Source organism: Mesitornis unicolor, unplaced genomic scaffold (assembly GCF_000695765.1).
Source record: "Mesitornis unicolor isolate BGI_N332 unplaced genomic scaffold, ASM69576v1 scaffold36279, whole genome shotgun sequence".
Taxonomy (NCBI): Eukaryota; Metazoa; Chordata; class Aves; order Mesitornithiformes; family Mesitornithidae; genus Mesitornis; species Mesitornis unicolor.
In genome coordinates, this window is record NW_010206041.1 from 1 (window position 1) to 13,205 (window position 13,205).

Sequence of the window (13,205 nt, forward strand, 5' to 3'; positions counted from 1 at the left end):
AGGGGGTTTGGAGGGGCAGGGGTCCGTTTGAGTGGGCTGTGGGCGCTGCCAGCATCCCATGAGCACCCCAAAATGAGGGGACCAGGTCAGGATGGGAGCCCCAGTAACCAGAGCTGGTGGCATCATCTGGAGGAGGATGTCTTCAACCAACAAGTGGGATTTCGGGGGTCTCAGCGTGCATGGGAAGGTCCTGAGCCTTTGCCAAGCATCTGATTTGGGGTTTGCACAGGGAGCAGGGTGTCGTCCCCCACATTTGTCAACCTTTCTGGCTCCCTCACCCCAAACAACAACCACCAGCCACCAGCTTTTGCTGTCTGCCCTCATTTTTATAGATTTTTTTTTTCCTGTAGACGTCCCTGATGGGATCTCAGGGAAGATCACTGCACTCAGCAGGACAAGCCCTCCTCCTCCTCCTTCCCAGGGATAATTGTGAGACCTGTCTGGCCAGAAAAATCTGGTTTTTCCCCCCACAGGGCAAGCACAGGGAGGAGCTGGGATGAGACGGCAGAAGCACCTGAGCCAGTTCTCACCAGCAGTGGGTAAAAGGCTGATGTTTCCCCGGAGCAGGTCTCTCCTAATCCCTGTTTTCAGCCTGTTTTTGTGGTGCTGCTTCACCTTTGCCTTTGCAGCAAGTGTCTGTTGTCCAACCTTTCCTCCCTGACTATTTTTGCCCTCACTTCTCTCCACGTGTCCTCCAAACCCAGTGGGATGGACGTTGCTCCCCCAGTCAGATGATCAAAGCCTCTCCTCACTGATGGAGATGGGGTTTGCGGTTGCGTTGCTACAGCTGATGCCTGCAGCCACTTCTGCTTTCGGGCAGGAGGGGCCATACCCATTGGGGCACCCAGCACCAGCTCTGGCTTTTGTCTTATTTCACAAGAAAAGGGATTTTTTCCCAAAGCTCCTGCTCTCCCTACCACTTATGGTAGCTTCAGCCCAGATGAAGGCAGTGGGGGCAGCGGTGTGGAGGAGTTGATGGGCAACAACTCCTGCAACCACAGCTACAATCCTGTCCCAGTTACTTCACCAAGTCAGCAATTCTGAGGGAAAAAAGCATGGTTTTTGTGCCCTGTGACTATGAGGAAGATCTGACAGCTTGGAGATGATGAAACACAGGCTGGGGACTGCCACGTCCAGAGGACAGGCTCGTGTGAACAAGGCCAGGATGCGCTGTTCCCTGTGGTGAGGCTTGCAAGGCAGTGAGAGTGAGGGAAGGGGAAGGAAAGGGAGAGGCATTGAAGTGACCAAATGGATCCTCATGGCTGTTTGGCCACCTCTGCTCCATGGGGGACAGCAGGAGCCTGGCTGGTCCCTATTGGGATGCTCAGTTGCTGAAGCAACGTCCTCTGAGCATCCTCTTTGCACTGGGATGAGGGCTGGAAAGAACCCCCCGAAACCTGCCAAGGAGACATGGGATGCTCTGGGATTCCAAGAGCAGCCTTGGTTGAGTCCAGTTTCTCGCTGCCGGCCGGTGTTTGGGGACACCAGGCAGTCCCTCGCACTGGGGAGCTGGGTGCTTCCCCGCTGCCTGTGGCCGCAGAGATGGGCTGGTCCCCAGCAGCACCTTGGTGTGCTAAGAGTTAAGCTGGGAGAGGGAAAGGAGACCTTTGTCCAGCTGCCCCTGCACCTTATCTGGGGAAAGCACGGCTGAGGTGAAGTCAATACAGGAACCGGTTACAGAAACCATATGCTGGTCAGTGGCACAGTCAATGTTTCTGAGAAAGGCAGATATTTTCTTTTATTGCAAATGACAAGGCTGAGCCGCAAAGTTTACAACCAGATCTGATTTTTCCAGCTCTCTCAGACCCAGCCCTGAAGGTTGGGTCCCTCCAGGCTGGGAACGATGCAGCAGCCGCGAAGCCTGGCCCCGGCCGTGGGGACCCCTGGACACCACCACTTGCTCCAGAGTCAGCCAGGAAAACCGAGCGAAGACACGGACAGAAACAACCCTTTTCTGTGCTTCCCTTTCTCGCTGCCTGCCGTGCGTGTCTGGGGGTGCATCGTGCTTGAGCCGCGATTGCTCATGGCTTCTCCTGCATCCCTTGCACCGTCAGCAGGTCGCATGTGCCACAGTGACTCATGGGGAGTCCCGTAGCCCCCCAGACCCCACAAACACCCTGGACCCCCAAATACAGGGCTTCCCAGCTGCTTTCCCCTCCCTCGTTTGGTGCACCCACAGCTGCGTTGTCTCTGCAAGTGCCCCAGGGATCATAGTAAAATTCACTGGAAATCACTGGTTGTTCCCGGAGTTTTGTGGCCCAGAAAGAGCCCCAGGGTGTCTCCAATCTCCTTGTCACCTCCTTGTTTACCAGCATCAGCCCAGCCTGCTGAAATTACACATTTTCCTGGTGAAGTCGCTGCTCCCCCAGCCCCTGCCCGCAGCCGGGGATGCCCAGAGCCACCTCCTGGGACTTTCTGCTTTGCCTGGGCGAAGTCTCCTCTTCTGCCCTGTGGAAATCCCAGCTGAGGCCCATGGAGACCAACGGTGCAGATCCAACGGTGCAGATCCAGCACTGCCCATGAGCAGCAGCGTCTCCTGCACTGCCAAGGCCCCCTCCAGGGCAGGGGGACCCTGGTGACAGCTGGGGTGCAGCCCTGGCAGCGCTGGGGGTGCAGAGAGGAGGGCAGGGGAGGATTTAACGCTCCAGTGCATCCCAGCCGAGGTCTGCAGGGATGCTGCTCTGCTGGTCCCAACACGAGCGTGGCAGGTTTTGTTTTGTGAAAGCTTTTATTGACCCATTTTTTTTAAAAAAAGAGAATCTGGGAAGCAGATCACAGAGCTGCTCAAGACATTTTTACATTCATTATGAAATGGCTTTCCTGGCATGGACCGAACTTCTGCTGGCCTCTTCAGCCACGGTCCCTCGTGTCGCCATCACCTTGGGGACGCTGAGGCAGCGGTGAACCCCTTGTCCTGCCCGAGGGCAGCATCCCGGTGGCTCCATTCCCCTCCTGCCCCATGGGATGCCACAGCCCTAAGGGACGGCGGGGGCCAACCCCACTCTGTTGTTCCCACGGTCAAAAACGGAATAAAACTGACGGATGAAAACGTCGCCCAAAATCCAGAGGGGCCCGGCAGGAGGGGTGATGTCCAAGCCCTGGAAGCCACTGGTGCAAAAGGCCATGTTGTCGTTGTACTCCTGGAGAAGGAGAAGTGTGACGCTGGGGACCGACCTGGAGCCTCGTGCACATGCGGCACGCAGGAACAGGGCCTGCGGGTCCCATGCATGAAGCCATGGGGCTCATCACCCACTGGGACATGCGGCTCAGTGGCTCTGGGCCACCTCTGTCCAACCCAGCGGACGGGAACTGGGAGCGGTGACAGTGGTGGGGCTGCAGCCATACCATGAGGGTGTAGGCCTGGGCGCTGAGCGTGTAGGGGAGCCCGTTGATGGTGAAGGTCACGTCGGGCATCACATTCATGTTGCTGCACTCCACGGCGAACTGCGAAACAGTCGGGATGCTGCTCCTTGGGGTGTCCCTACCCCTGGGTGGGGGTCCCACGGCTTTGCCCCTGCTCTCCCCACCCTCACTCTCACCTCTCCGTCCACAGACATGGCACCAATGTAGCCTTGCAGTTCTTTTATGTCCTTGGTGGGACCGGTGACGAGCGAGGTCCCGGTGTCCACGATGGCCTGGCAGCCGTTGGCACAGAAAACCACCGTCCCACCCAGCTGGATGCTGGAGGAGGAAAGAGAGAAGGACCAGGGGGGCTCATCCTGCCCCCTGGCCCAGCCCGGCCCTCCCATCCCTACGCAGCACCACTCACTTGTCCAGCTGGATCTGCCAGTACCCTTGCTGGGTGACCGGCACCCAGTTCAGGGTCCCCGTGAAGCGAGAGGGGTCAAAGCCACCGAAGAGCAGCTCTCCGCCCAGCGAGGATTCGGGGTTCCTGGGCAGAGGAGACGTGAGGGATTTTACTTTGCACGTTGCATTTTAAACGGGTGGATTTATACCCACTCCCTTCCCACAAATGTTTAGGGTCATTCGCGTTATTCCAGCAAGGCACAGCACCAAAGAAACCCTTTCCTATCTCAGTAAAGCATCCATATTACAGCAGCCCCTCCTGCTCCCTAAAAGCAAAGCCCAAGTCTAAGCAGCAGCCTGCAGGAACGCAGTGTCCGTACGAGCTCAAGTAGACGGAGAACATGGGCAGCTCCACCAGATTTTGGGCCATCATGTTGTCAAAGACGGGGGTGACCCCGTCCACGGCCAGCGAGGGGTAAGCCAGCCCCAAGATCCCGTCGAATTCGGCGTCCAGGAAGGCTTTTCCCGGCTCACTGACGCTCTCTGCGAACTGTTGGTTGCTGATGGTGAGGCCCTCGACCTGTGGAGAGGAGGAGGAGGATGAGGAGGGTCGATGGGGATGCTAAAGCTGCAGGCAAGTCTTAGGGGGGTTGCGCAGAGCAGGAGAAACCAAAGATGACTCACGACGACTTGGTCAGATCCGATGACCCCCGTCAAGCTGCCGGTCCCGTACTGGATGGAGAAGGGGGTCCCTATCGGCTGGTACGTGCTGGACTGCGAGGGCTGGAACCTGGAGTGCTCAGCTGGGGAAGGAAACGGGAGCTGTCAGCAGAAATGGTGTTTATCTGCACCGCCATCGGAGCAAACCAGCGGCATCGGCACGGCCAAAATGCCTGTGTCACCGGCACGCTGCTGAGGGGCAGAGCTGCTCACCAGGCATCGGGGCACCGATGTTTTGACAAGGGGCAAAACTTACCCCGCTTAATTCTGCTCACCCTGGGGCTGGCTCATGGCTGATGGCCCATACAAGGCCAGTGCTTGTCACCTCCTGAGCCCCCACGCAGCCAGCCCGGAGCTGCGCTGTGGTCTCCGTGCCCGCCTCGTGGCTGCCACCCATCCCAAGCTGTTTTACGTGCTATCTTCCTCACCTGTTTGTTTAAAGGCTTTCCCACAAGAACGGCCTCAAGAGCACGTCCCGTGTCACCCCTGGGGTTAATGGTGCTGGGTGCTGGGGGTGCGATCACCTCCTGAGCAAACAAACCCGCTCCCCCGCATTCGTGTTATCTGCGGGTGCCTTGGAGGGCTCAGCTGGGTGGGGAGGTCCCCCCGAGGTCCCTGGGCTGGGGCTGCTGGTGGCCCCATGGACGGGGGCCTACCACATCCAGCTGGGGGGCACAGCAGGTCAGGGACCCCCACTCACTGCAGGCTTTGCTGACGCAGTAGACGGACGGCACCCAGAGGTTGGAGGAGCCGGTGTCAAACACCACGGTGAAGTTCTGGGGAGGGGTCCCGATGGAGATCTGCCCAAAATACTCCAGCTGGCAGAGAGTGGAGTAGAGACCCCCCTTAGCCTTTGGTAGGCCAAGGGATCCTGGGGAGGGGGGAGCCTGTGCTGGGGCGTCTGCAGGGGATGGATGGGGTTTGGTGGGGGGATGGCTGACACCGGGCCAGTGTTTGATCTGCCATGGCTGTGTTGTGCCAGGTGAAATAAAGGAGCCAAATATTTAAGGAACAGCAAAGCAAGGCGAGAACAAAAGGCAGGATCATGGGTGCGGGCACCATCCCCTTCCTGATGGGTTCAGGGCCAGGCTGTGGCGGGGCTCTGGGCTCTGGGGACAGGCCCCTCCCGCTGTGGTATACAGGGTGAGGCTGGGGACCACCCCCCCACCCCTGCGCTGGGTCCTTTGTGGTGGGGTCTCCTCTGATGTGTGATTTTTATTCGTTCTGGGGGAAATTTGTCTCCCCGCCATGTGTGGAAAGCAGTGCGGGTGCGGGGAGCACAGGCAGGGAGGGGGCTGGCAGCGCCTGACATGAATGCGCTCCCTTGTCCCCTCTCGTCCCCGCATTCCGGGGAACAAAGGAGCGGGCAGGAGCGCAGGCAGCGAGCCCTGGCACGTCGGGACAGCTGCAGGCCTGGCCTGTCTGGGGAGCATCTGGGGACAACTCGTGCAGACTGACATGCTTTTAGGATGTCTGTGGGGTGCCGCTGGGACTCAGCACCCCCAGCCCTTGATGCCACCACACTTACGTCCAGGTAGGTGATGAGGGGCTCATTGGCCTCCGTGAAGGCAGTGCAGTCCTGGCTGTACTGGACCATGTTGAGCCCGTGGGCCTTCCAGAAGTGGGAGAGCTGCCCGCGGGCCCGCAGCGTCTTCCGTAGGGAGCGGTGCCGTGTCAGGGTCACCCTGCGGAACAAAGGTACTGGTCACTCACCCGGGGCCAGCGATGCTGCTGGTGTCCTGTGGTCCACATGTCCACCCCGAGGGTCCCAGTGCTGCCAGGATGCAGGTCCAGAGCCTGCTTCCCCACATCAGCACAAAACAGGAGACGTGATCTGTTTTAGGCAGCAGCAAATCAAGGGCAAAGCAGGCAGGAGATCCTGCGTGCCCCAGCGCAGGCGTCCTCACAGCGGTGGGTCGGGCAGGAGCTCAGCGTGGCTGATGGAAAAGGACCCTCAGGCTGGGAGAGGAGACTTCATTTCCATGTTTTCTGCCCCATCTGCTTGCACAGCCCCCAGCCACGGCTGGCATCTCATCCCGCAGACCTCGCTGCAGCCCATTGCTGCTGACAGGGATGGGAGGGCCACGGAGCCGACGGACAGATGGGAGCAAACCAGCAAAGCCCTAACGTGGTCCCCATGTGGTCCCTGCGTGATTCCTGCATGGTCCCCATGCTCCTGTGCAGCCGCAGAGTGTCCATGGCGGGGGAGCTCAGCTCTGCCCATGCTCAGCGATGGTGGAACCCTGGGAGTGGAGCCCCTCTGAGAGCCCAGGGAGCTGGGGTGCTCTCTTGGGGACCCCCTTACCTTTTCAAGCTGCTGGCCAGGGAGAGGCAGAGCACGGTGAGGAGGAGGAAGCTCTTCATCGCGGCAGCTCGGCGGCAGGGCTGGCCTCATCACGGGCAGCACGGCAGCGTTGTTCTTATACCAACAGGCACAGCCTGGCCCGGCGTAGCCGCACTGCCGATAACGCCCCTTTCAGTGTCAACACCGGGCTTTGGCGAGGGGTGAATCACTGGCCACGGCAGAGCCAGCGCACTGGGGTCAAGTTTGCTCTCATGGGCGAGGGGCCGGCGGTGGCCGAGCAGGATGGAGCATGGGGACCTGTGGGCACGGGGCAAGGGGGTGTTGGTTTCTTCTGGGGGCAGTGAGGGTCCTGCAGCAGGAGCAGAATGGAGTCTCCATCCTGGTGCCGTCCCTTATCCACTGGAAATCGCACAGCCTGGATTAAAATCTTAAAAAAAACCCAACTTCCCCAAATGCTATGGGGGAGCATTTGCCCTTTCCTGGGGACCTACCTATGGCCGTGGGGCGTCCCACACCATGGGGGGTGCAGGACGGGGATGTGCTCATAGCATCTGCAAGGCAAAGGCTAATTAGCAATGATGAGCTGCTCAGGAGTCTGCAACTTTCCCTTTTAAACAGCAGTCAGGGACATCAAAGCAGGGCTGGGGAGAGGTGGCTTTGCAGAGCAGCCAGCCATAAGACACATCCCTACAGCCACTAATGGGCTCTTCCCCAGCACCGGATTGTTGTTTAACATGGGATGGCCGTGTCGTTAAGCCTCTGTGAATGCAAATCAAAAATGCTAATGAGCAAATAAAGCCCTCAGATGTGGAGGGGAGGTGAGTGGGGGAGGTCAGGCTCCTCTTGCTGCCACCATCCTTCAGACACGGATGCTGTGTTGTCTTGGTTGGTTTCCGTGTTCCTGGCACTGGAGTAACTGGGATGGGTGGCACAAAGGGAGGTGTTTTACTGGGTAAGCAGCCTTCATGTAATTAGCAGGGTTTCTACCCCTAGCACTGCTGTAATCAAAGGTCCCTTTATCTCGGCTTGGCCGTTTTATCTCATTAAAGCCCTCGCCCGGGAGATTGAAGTCCTTGCCTGTGGGGCAGAGGCTTTGCTGGGGCTGCGAGCCCAGCGTGGCCCTGGCTTATGGGGGGGCCCAGGAAAGAGCCTGCTCCTGTCCTGGGGGGTTTGTGTCTTCAACCCTGAGCTTCGCAGAGAGATTAAGCTTGAAAAATCCCATCAGAGGTTTATGTGGTGTGAGCGTGGCGGTGCGGGGCGCAGCGAGGTCGATGCTGTGGTGGATGCAGCCGGGTTCTTCCCGTTCAAGTGCAGATTCCCGGTGTTTCCCCACATCCAGGTTGGTACCTGCAGGGTTTTTTACTGTGTAGCTTTTATACAAATCTATTCTCTATTTCCCTTCTAAGATGCAGTTTAATGCACCGGGCTCCCTTCTCATCCTAATCATGTATTCACAGAAGGGATTTAAAAACCAACTTCCTAAAACAAACCCCATTGCAGCCGGTGCCAGATCAGCTGAAAGCAGCGAGCTGAATATTACGGACATGGTTTATAACCCAAAAATCCTGTAAGAAAATCCAGCCTGAAGGGTCGTTGGGCTTCTGAGATAAACGTGAGTGTGAGCACAGACGAGCCAAATACATTAAGCAAAACAGTTTATTTACTGGAAAAAATCCTAAATTGGATCAAAATAATCTGCAAATTTGTGACAGTAGAGTCAGCATTAAAATACGAAGATTAAAGAAATAAAGAGGCCAGACTTTTCATTTAGAAATTTTTGAAGTTAAGCAAATCTATTTCTACTTTTACTTAGTTACTTTAAAAGTAATTTTAAAACCCAAACTCTTAAAGGTAAATGAAGTTTTATTTCAGGTCAAACTAAATGTTTTTTTTCCTCTTTCTTTTGGGAGCCAGTGCAAAACTCGCATGTTTTTGCCCAGAAAATTGGGGAAAAAGGCTTTGCTTCATGTGCACTTTCAGCTGTACCTCAGTGCTCAGAACACACTGCATGTGCAGACGGGGGAGCTGCCCCATTTTTGAGGGGCCGTGCCCCCCATCCCTGCCTGCGCCGTGGGCACCCGTGCTGCCTTTGTGGCTCGGCCCGGGGTGACGGAGAAATCCTGCAGAATTATTTATAAAGCTGGGGGCCTTTGAATGCATCTTGTTAATAAAACAGCAGAAAAAGCACTTTGTGGAGTAGAAATGTAATGAAACGTGACTGCCAGCTACTGGAACACCCCGGGTCTTATAAGTAATATATGGCCTGTATATAATGCTGTATGGCTTCCGGGCAGCAGCTGTCACTGAGTGTATCTCACCCCATCCAGCTTTACACATTTGCCCTCAGACACGTTAGAAATAGGTTATGTCCTGTGTGCGGAAAGCGTGCCTCTCGCCGGCTCAGTGTGTGGTGCTTTGCTCATCTTGAGAAGCTGCTTTCAGGCTAAAAATATGTTATCTGTGTTCTTTATTTTTTATATGTTTCCTTTAGTTTAGCCACTTCCACTATTAGCTCTGGCTGATTCTAATCACACCCAGGTAGCGCTTTCTGAAAAGCTTTTTTCCTCTGTTTATCAAATACTCCTTCCACCTGTTAATCTGCTCATACATCACTGAGCACTTGAAAGAGTGAAACGCTGCAACAGCAAACACTCAGAAATAAAACAAAAACAAGCGAGTTTCAGTTAAATATTTACCCGTGGCACAGCAGCTGTGGGCAGAGCAGCACTGAAATTCCCCGGCGATGGAGCTGATGGATGCTGTGGTCCCAGGGGATGAGGGCCTGGCAGGGGACCCCAACTCACGATGCAACCCCTGGGGGTGAACCCCAGGATTTGGGGTATGTGGGGCTTCCCTGTAGCCAATCTTCTCTTTGCCTTTAGAAAGCTGGGGGGATTCAGAGGTGCTGGGGTGTTATTGTGCCAGGAGAGGATTGCTGAGGGTGATGGAGATGTTTAAACGCCAGGGTCCCCAGGAGAAGGTTCTGCGACCGTGTCCCTTGTGATTCAAAATGCTTTACCCCTATGGGTTTGACTTGGCAGCACTCAGGGCACTTTTTGGGTGGCAGCTGATTTGCCCAGGGCTGAGTCAGCTCCAGCACCGCTGGGCAGAGCTCCCTGCCCTTGGGCACAGCAAAGCTCCGCTGCGTTTTAGCACAAAACTGCTGGGACATGGAGCAGGAACGGGGGCACCTCCAGGAGAACCATCCATGGGGATACAGCATCTCCAGGCCTGGGCCAGAAACAGCCGCCAAACAGCAGAGAAACACCCAAATATATTCAAATGAGCCAGTTGACAGAGGGGGAGCGTCATGGAACCTCGCGTGGGCTCGTTCCTGCCATCACTGTAGGGGTAGAGTGAGACCGCATCCGGCACCGAGCTGGCGAGCGCCTCCGCACCGCTGGACCCTTGCAGCTGCTCGGCCACTGAAAACACTGCTAAAACGGCCTGAACCCCTGCTGCCTCCACGGCCCCGGCTGCCGAGGCCCTGCGGGAGAAGGAAGGCACAGAACGCTCTGGTTCCCCAGGTAAACGCTGCTGGGAATCGTGCTTCATCGGCCATCACACACGGTGTCTTGGGGAGCAGCGGGACCAGATGTGGGGATGGGAGCTGGGTTGGGTACCCAGGTCCAGGGGATGCCCATGGGCACGCATCGCTGCCAGCTCAGCTTTAGCCTTGACCTGTGGCGTCAAGGCCTGGCTCAAATGGGATTAAGATAATCTGAGGCATCGCCCTGGTTTTGCTTACCTCTAGACTGAGATTTACGCCTTGAGTTGGCTTCTCGGTAACCGGCCATGTGGGAGCTCCTTAGCTGTGATCTCCAAGGGGCGCCTTGCTTGAGCAAGGGTTAAAGTCCTGGGGCTGAGGGGAGCGAGGCACAACCTGATACACCAAAAAAGTTCATGTGCTGCCAGCGCCGTACTAGCTGTTATCTCCAAACCAGATATTTCAATATGCATACGCATATCATCTCTTCAATCTCGCCATGCCCCGTCTCAGCAAAGAAGCTGCCTGCCACTGATATTTGGATTTGGGTCTTATTTTGCAGTTTCCTTTTGAGCAGCTCATTTTTCAGATCGTTATCAGCTGCAGCAGCATCTCCTGCCCCGCAGTAGGAAAGGAGCCATTTAAGAATGACGGCCATTTGAGAAGGACATTTGGGGACAGATCGGTTCAATAAGGGAAGGGAAAAAACCAGCCAGAAATGGACTTTTAGCTTGGCAATTCCCAAACCGTTGGGGTAAGTGGAATTTTGCAGGAGATTGGTGAGGTTATGGGAAAAGCTTTTGATGAATTACTCTTAGAAATGTGTCATAGAGGAAATTATAGAATCTGATCCATAGGATGGATAATGCCCTTGCTCTGACCATCAATCCATCCATCAGCCTATCAATCATATTATTATGGCTCCTTTAATCACCATATCAGGGCTTTAGCTGAAGGCACCTCCCCGTGTTAGCCATTTATAAGCCATAAGTACACAGGCACTGAGCGAAAATTTAAAGTGTTTTTTTTTTGGAAGTGAAAGCTCACAAAATGAATGCCCCCGATTGCCGTCCTTTACTGTAAATCTCTTCAGTATTATGGCCAAAAACCCCACACCGAGGGGCCCAGTTGAGCGTGTGTGTTTTCTGATTTTGTGCCTTAAGCCCCCTTAACTTCAATGGGATTTAAGCGCTCACCTAGGATTAAACCCAGGGTTTGAAATGCAGGGGTGTTGAAGAGCTCTGACTTTTCTGGCTGGATCTCAACCCATGCAAGAGCCCCACACCAAACCCATGGGTTTCTTCTGGCTACTTTCTCCTATGGGTCTTTTTCTCCAGATTAGAGTTATCAAATATTTTTTGAGGATTTTAAAAAAAGAAGAACAAGAGGGGATTAAAGCAAGAACAGATTTCAGTGCTTGTTGCTATCGGCGGAGCCCAGGAGCTCCAGTGAGGTGTCAGATATGGCCAAGGCGGCAGCGTGTAAAGCCATTGAGCTTAACGATAACGATGGGAGAGTCTGCGGCTGTGCAAGGGGTGCACACGAGGACTCGCACATCCAGTGAGCGGTGCCTTTATTTCACATCTGCAATGTTTGAGCCTGATCTGCAGCGTTGAGCTCAATGGGACCATTTGGTTGCTTGCCCCAGGGCTGGCTGCCTCCTCCATCCCCGGGACCTCCATCACCTCCTGGGCTCACAGCGACCGAGACACCAGGCAGGGAGGATGAGCAACTGCGAGTGGTGAGTGCGGAGCTGCAGGGAGCCCCTCATGGCCCTGCCGCAACAAGGGGTGCTCTGGGGTGGGAGGACACCCAGAGACCGCATTTGGAATATTGTGTCCAGTTTTGGGCCCCTCAGTTCAAGAAGGACAGGGAACTGCTGGAGAGAGTCCAGCGTAGGGCTACAAAGATGATCAAGGGAGTGGAGCATCTCCCTTATGAGGAGCGGCTGAGGGAGCTGGGGCTCTTTAGTTTGCAGAAGAGGAGACTGAGGGGAGACCTCATTCATGGTTATAAATATTTCAAGGGTGAGTGTCACGAGGATGGAGCCAGGCTCTTCTCGGTGACAAACAATGATAGGACAAGGGGTCACGGACACAAACTGGAACACAGGAGGTTCCACTTCAATTGGAGAAGAAACTTCTTCTCAGTGAGGGTGACAGAGCCCTGGCCCAGGCTGCCCAGAGAGGTTGTGGAGTCTCCTTCTCTGCAGACATTCAAACCCCGCCTGGACGCCTTCCTGTGTAACCTCATCTGGGTGTTCCTGCTCCGGCAGGGGGATTGGACTGGATGAGCTTTGGAGGCCCCTTCCAATCCCTAACGGTCTGGGATTCTGTGATTCTGTGATTCTGTGACACCCCCTGCTATGGGCACCTTTCTGCCCGGCTTCCTGGCTGCGAGGGTGCTGTGCCGTGGGTCTGGGGACAGCGATGGAGCACGGGGTTGCTGCAGCCCCCGTCGCTGGTGACACCGCGATGGCTTTTTGCTGGGCTGGGGCAATTACGCATTGTCCCTGGATGGCAGACGCGCGGGCGCGGGTCTCGGAAAGGGCTTGTGATTTTGGCGGGAGCCGCGTTCGTAACTTCCCCCTTCCAGCAGAGCATCCTGGGGCTTTCAAAACCCCTTCTGAAGATGAGCACCCAAAAAAGAAGTGCAAGGCGCGCTGGCCATTTTTGGTAATGAAGCCCCAGATTTTCGGGCGCACCGGCCTCAAAACAAATAGCAAAACCAAAAACTGTACCAGCAAACCTTGGTCCAAAACGTGCTTTGAAGCAAGGGCAGACAAACAGTTCCTGAAACGTTTAAAATAATGTGGTTATTTCTTTCACTTGGACAAAACACTTCTCTCTGGTTCAGGTGGGTGCTTGTTGCTGTCTCTGCTGTCACCCTGATCCTGCACGCCCTGCTCCTGCTGACCCTTTACATCATGGTCAGCAGTGAAACAGG

At 55.6% G+C, this 13,205-nt stretch overlaps 2 protein-coding genes across 2 annotated transcripts in view; one reads left to right on the plus strand and one right to left on the minus strand.

The window, feature by feature from the left end:
- Positions 1–2,975: 2,975 nt before the first annotated feature.
- CTSE (cathepsin E) lies at positions 2,976–6,831 on the minus strand. Its single transcript, XM_010191620.1, has 9 exons — positions 6,773–6,831; positions 5,996–6,152; positions 5,168–5,285; positions 4,432–4,550; positions 4,128–4,327; positions 3,770–3,892; positions 3,540–3,681; positions 3,346–3,444; positions 2,976–3,140 (listed from the first exon to the last, which is right to left on the minus strand). The coding sequence occupies exons 1-9, from the start codon at positions 6,829–6,831 to the stop codon at positions 2,976–2,978; spliced, it is 1,182 nt and encodes a 393-aa protein (XP_010189922.1).
- Positions 6,832–11,721: 4,890 nt separating this feature from the next.
- LOC104546269 (chromosome unknown open reading frame, human C1orf186) overlaps positions 11,722–13,205 on the plus strand; it is a 3,083-nt gene continuing 1,599 nt past the window's right edge. The window contains exons 1-2 of the mRNA XM_010191621.1: positions 11,722–11,819; positions 13,116–13,188. Coding sequence (XP_010189923.1) covers positions 11,722–11,819; positions 13,116–13,188 — 171 coding nt within the window. The remainder of the gene's footprint in view (positions 11,820–13,115; positions 13,189–13,205) is intronic.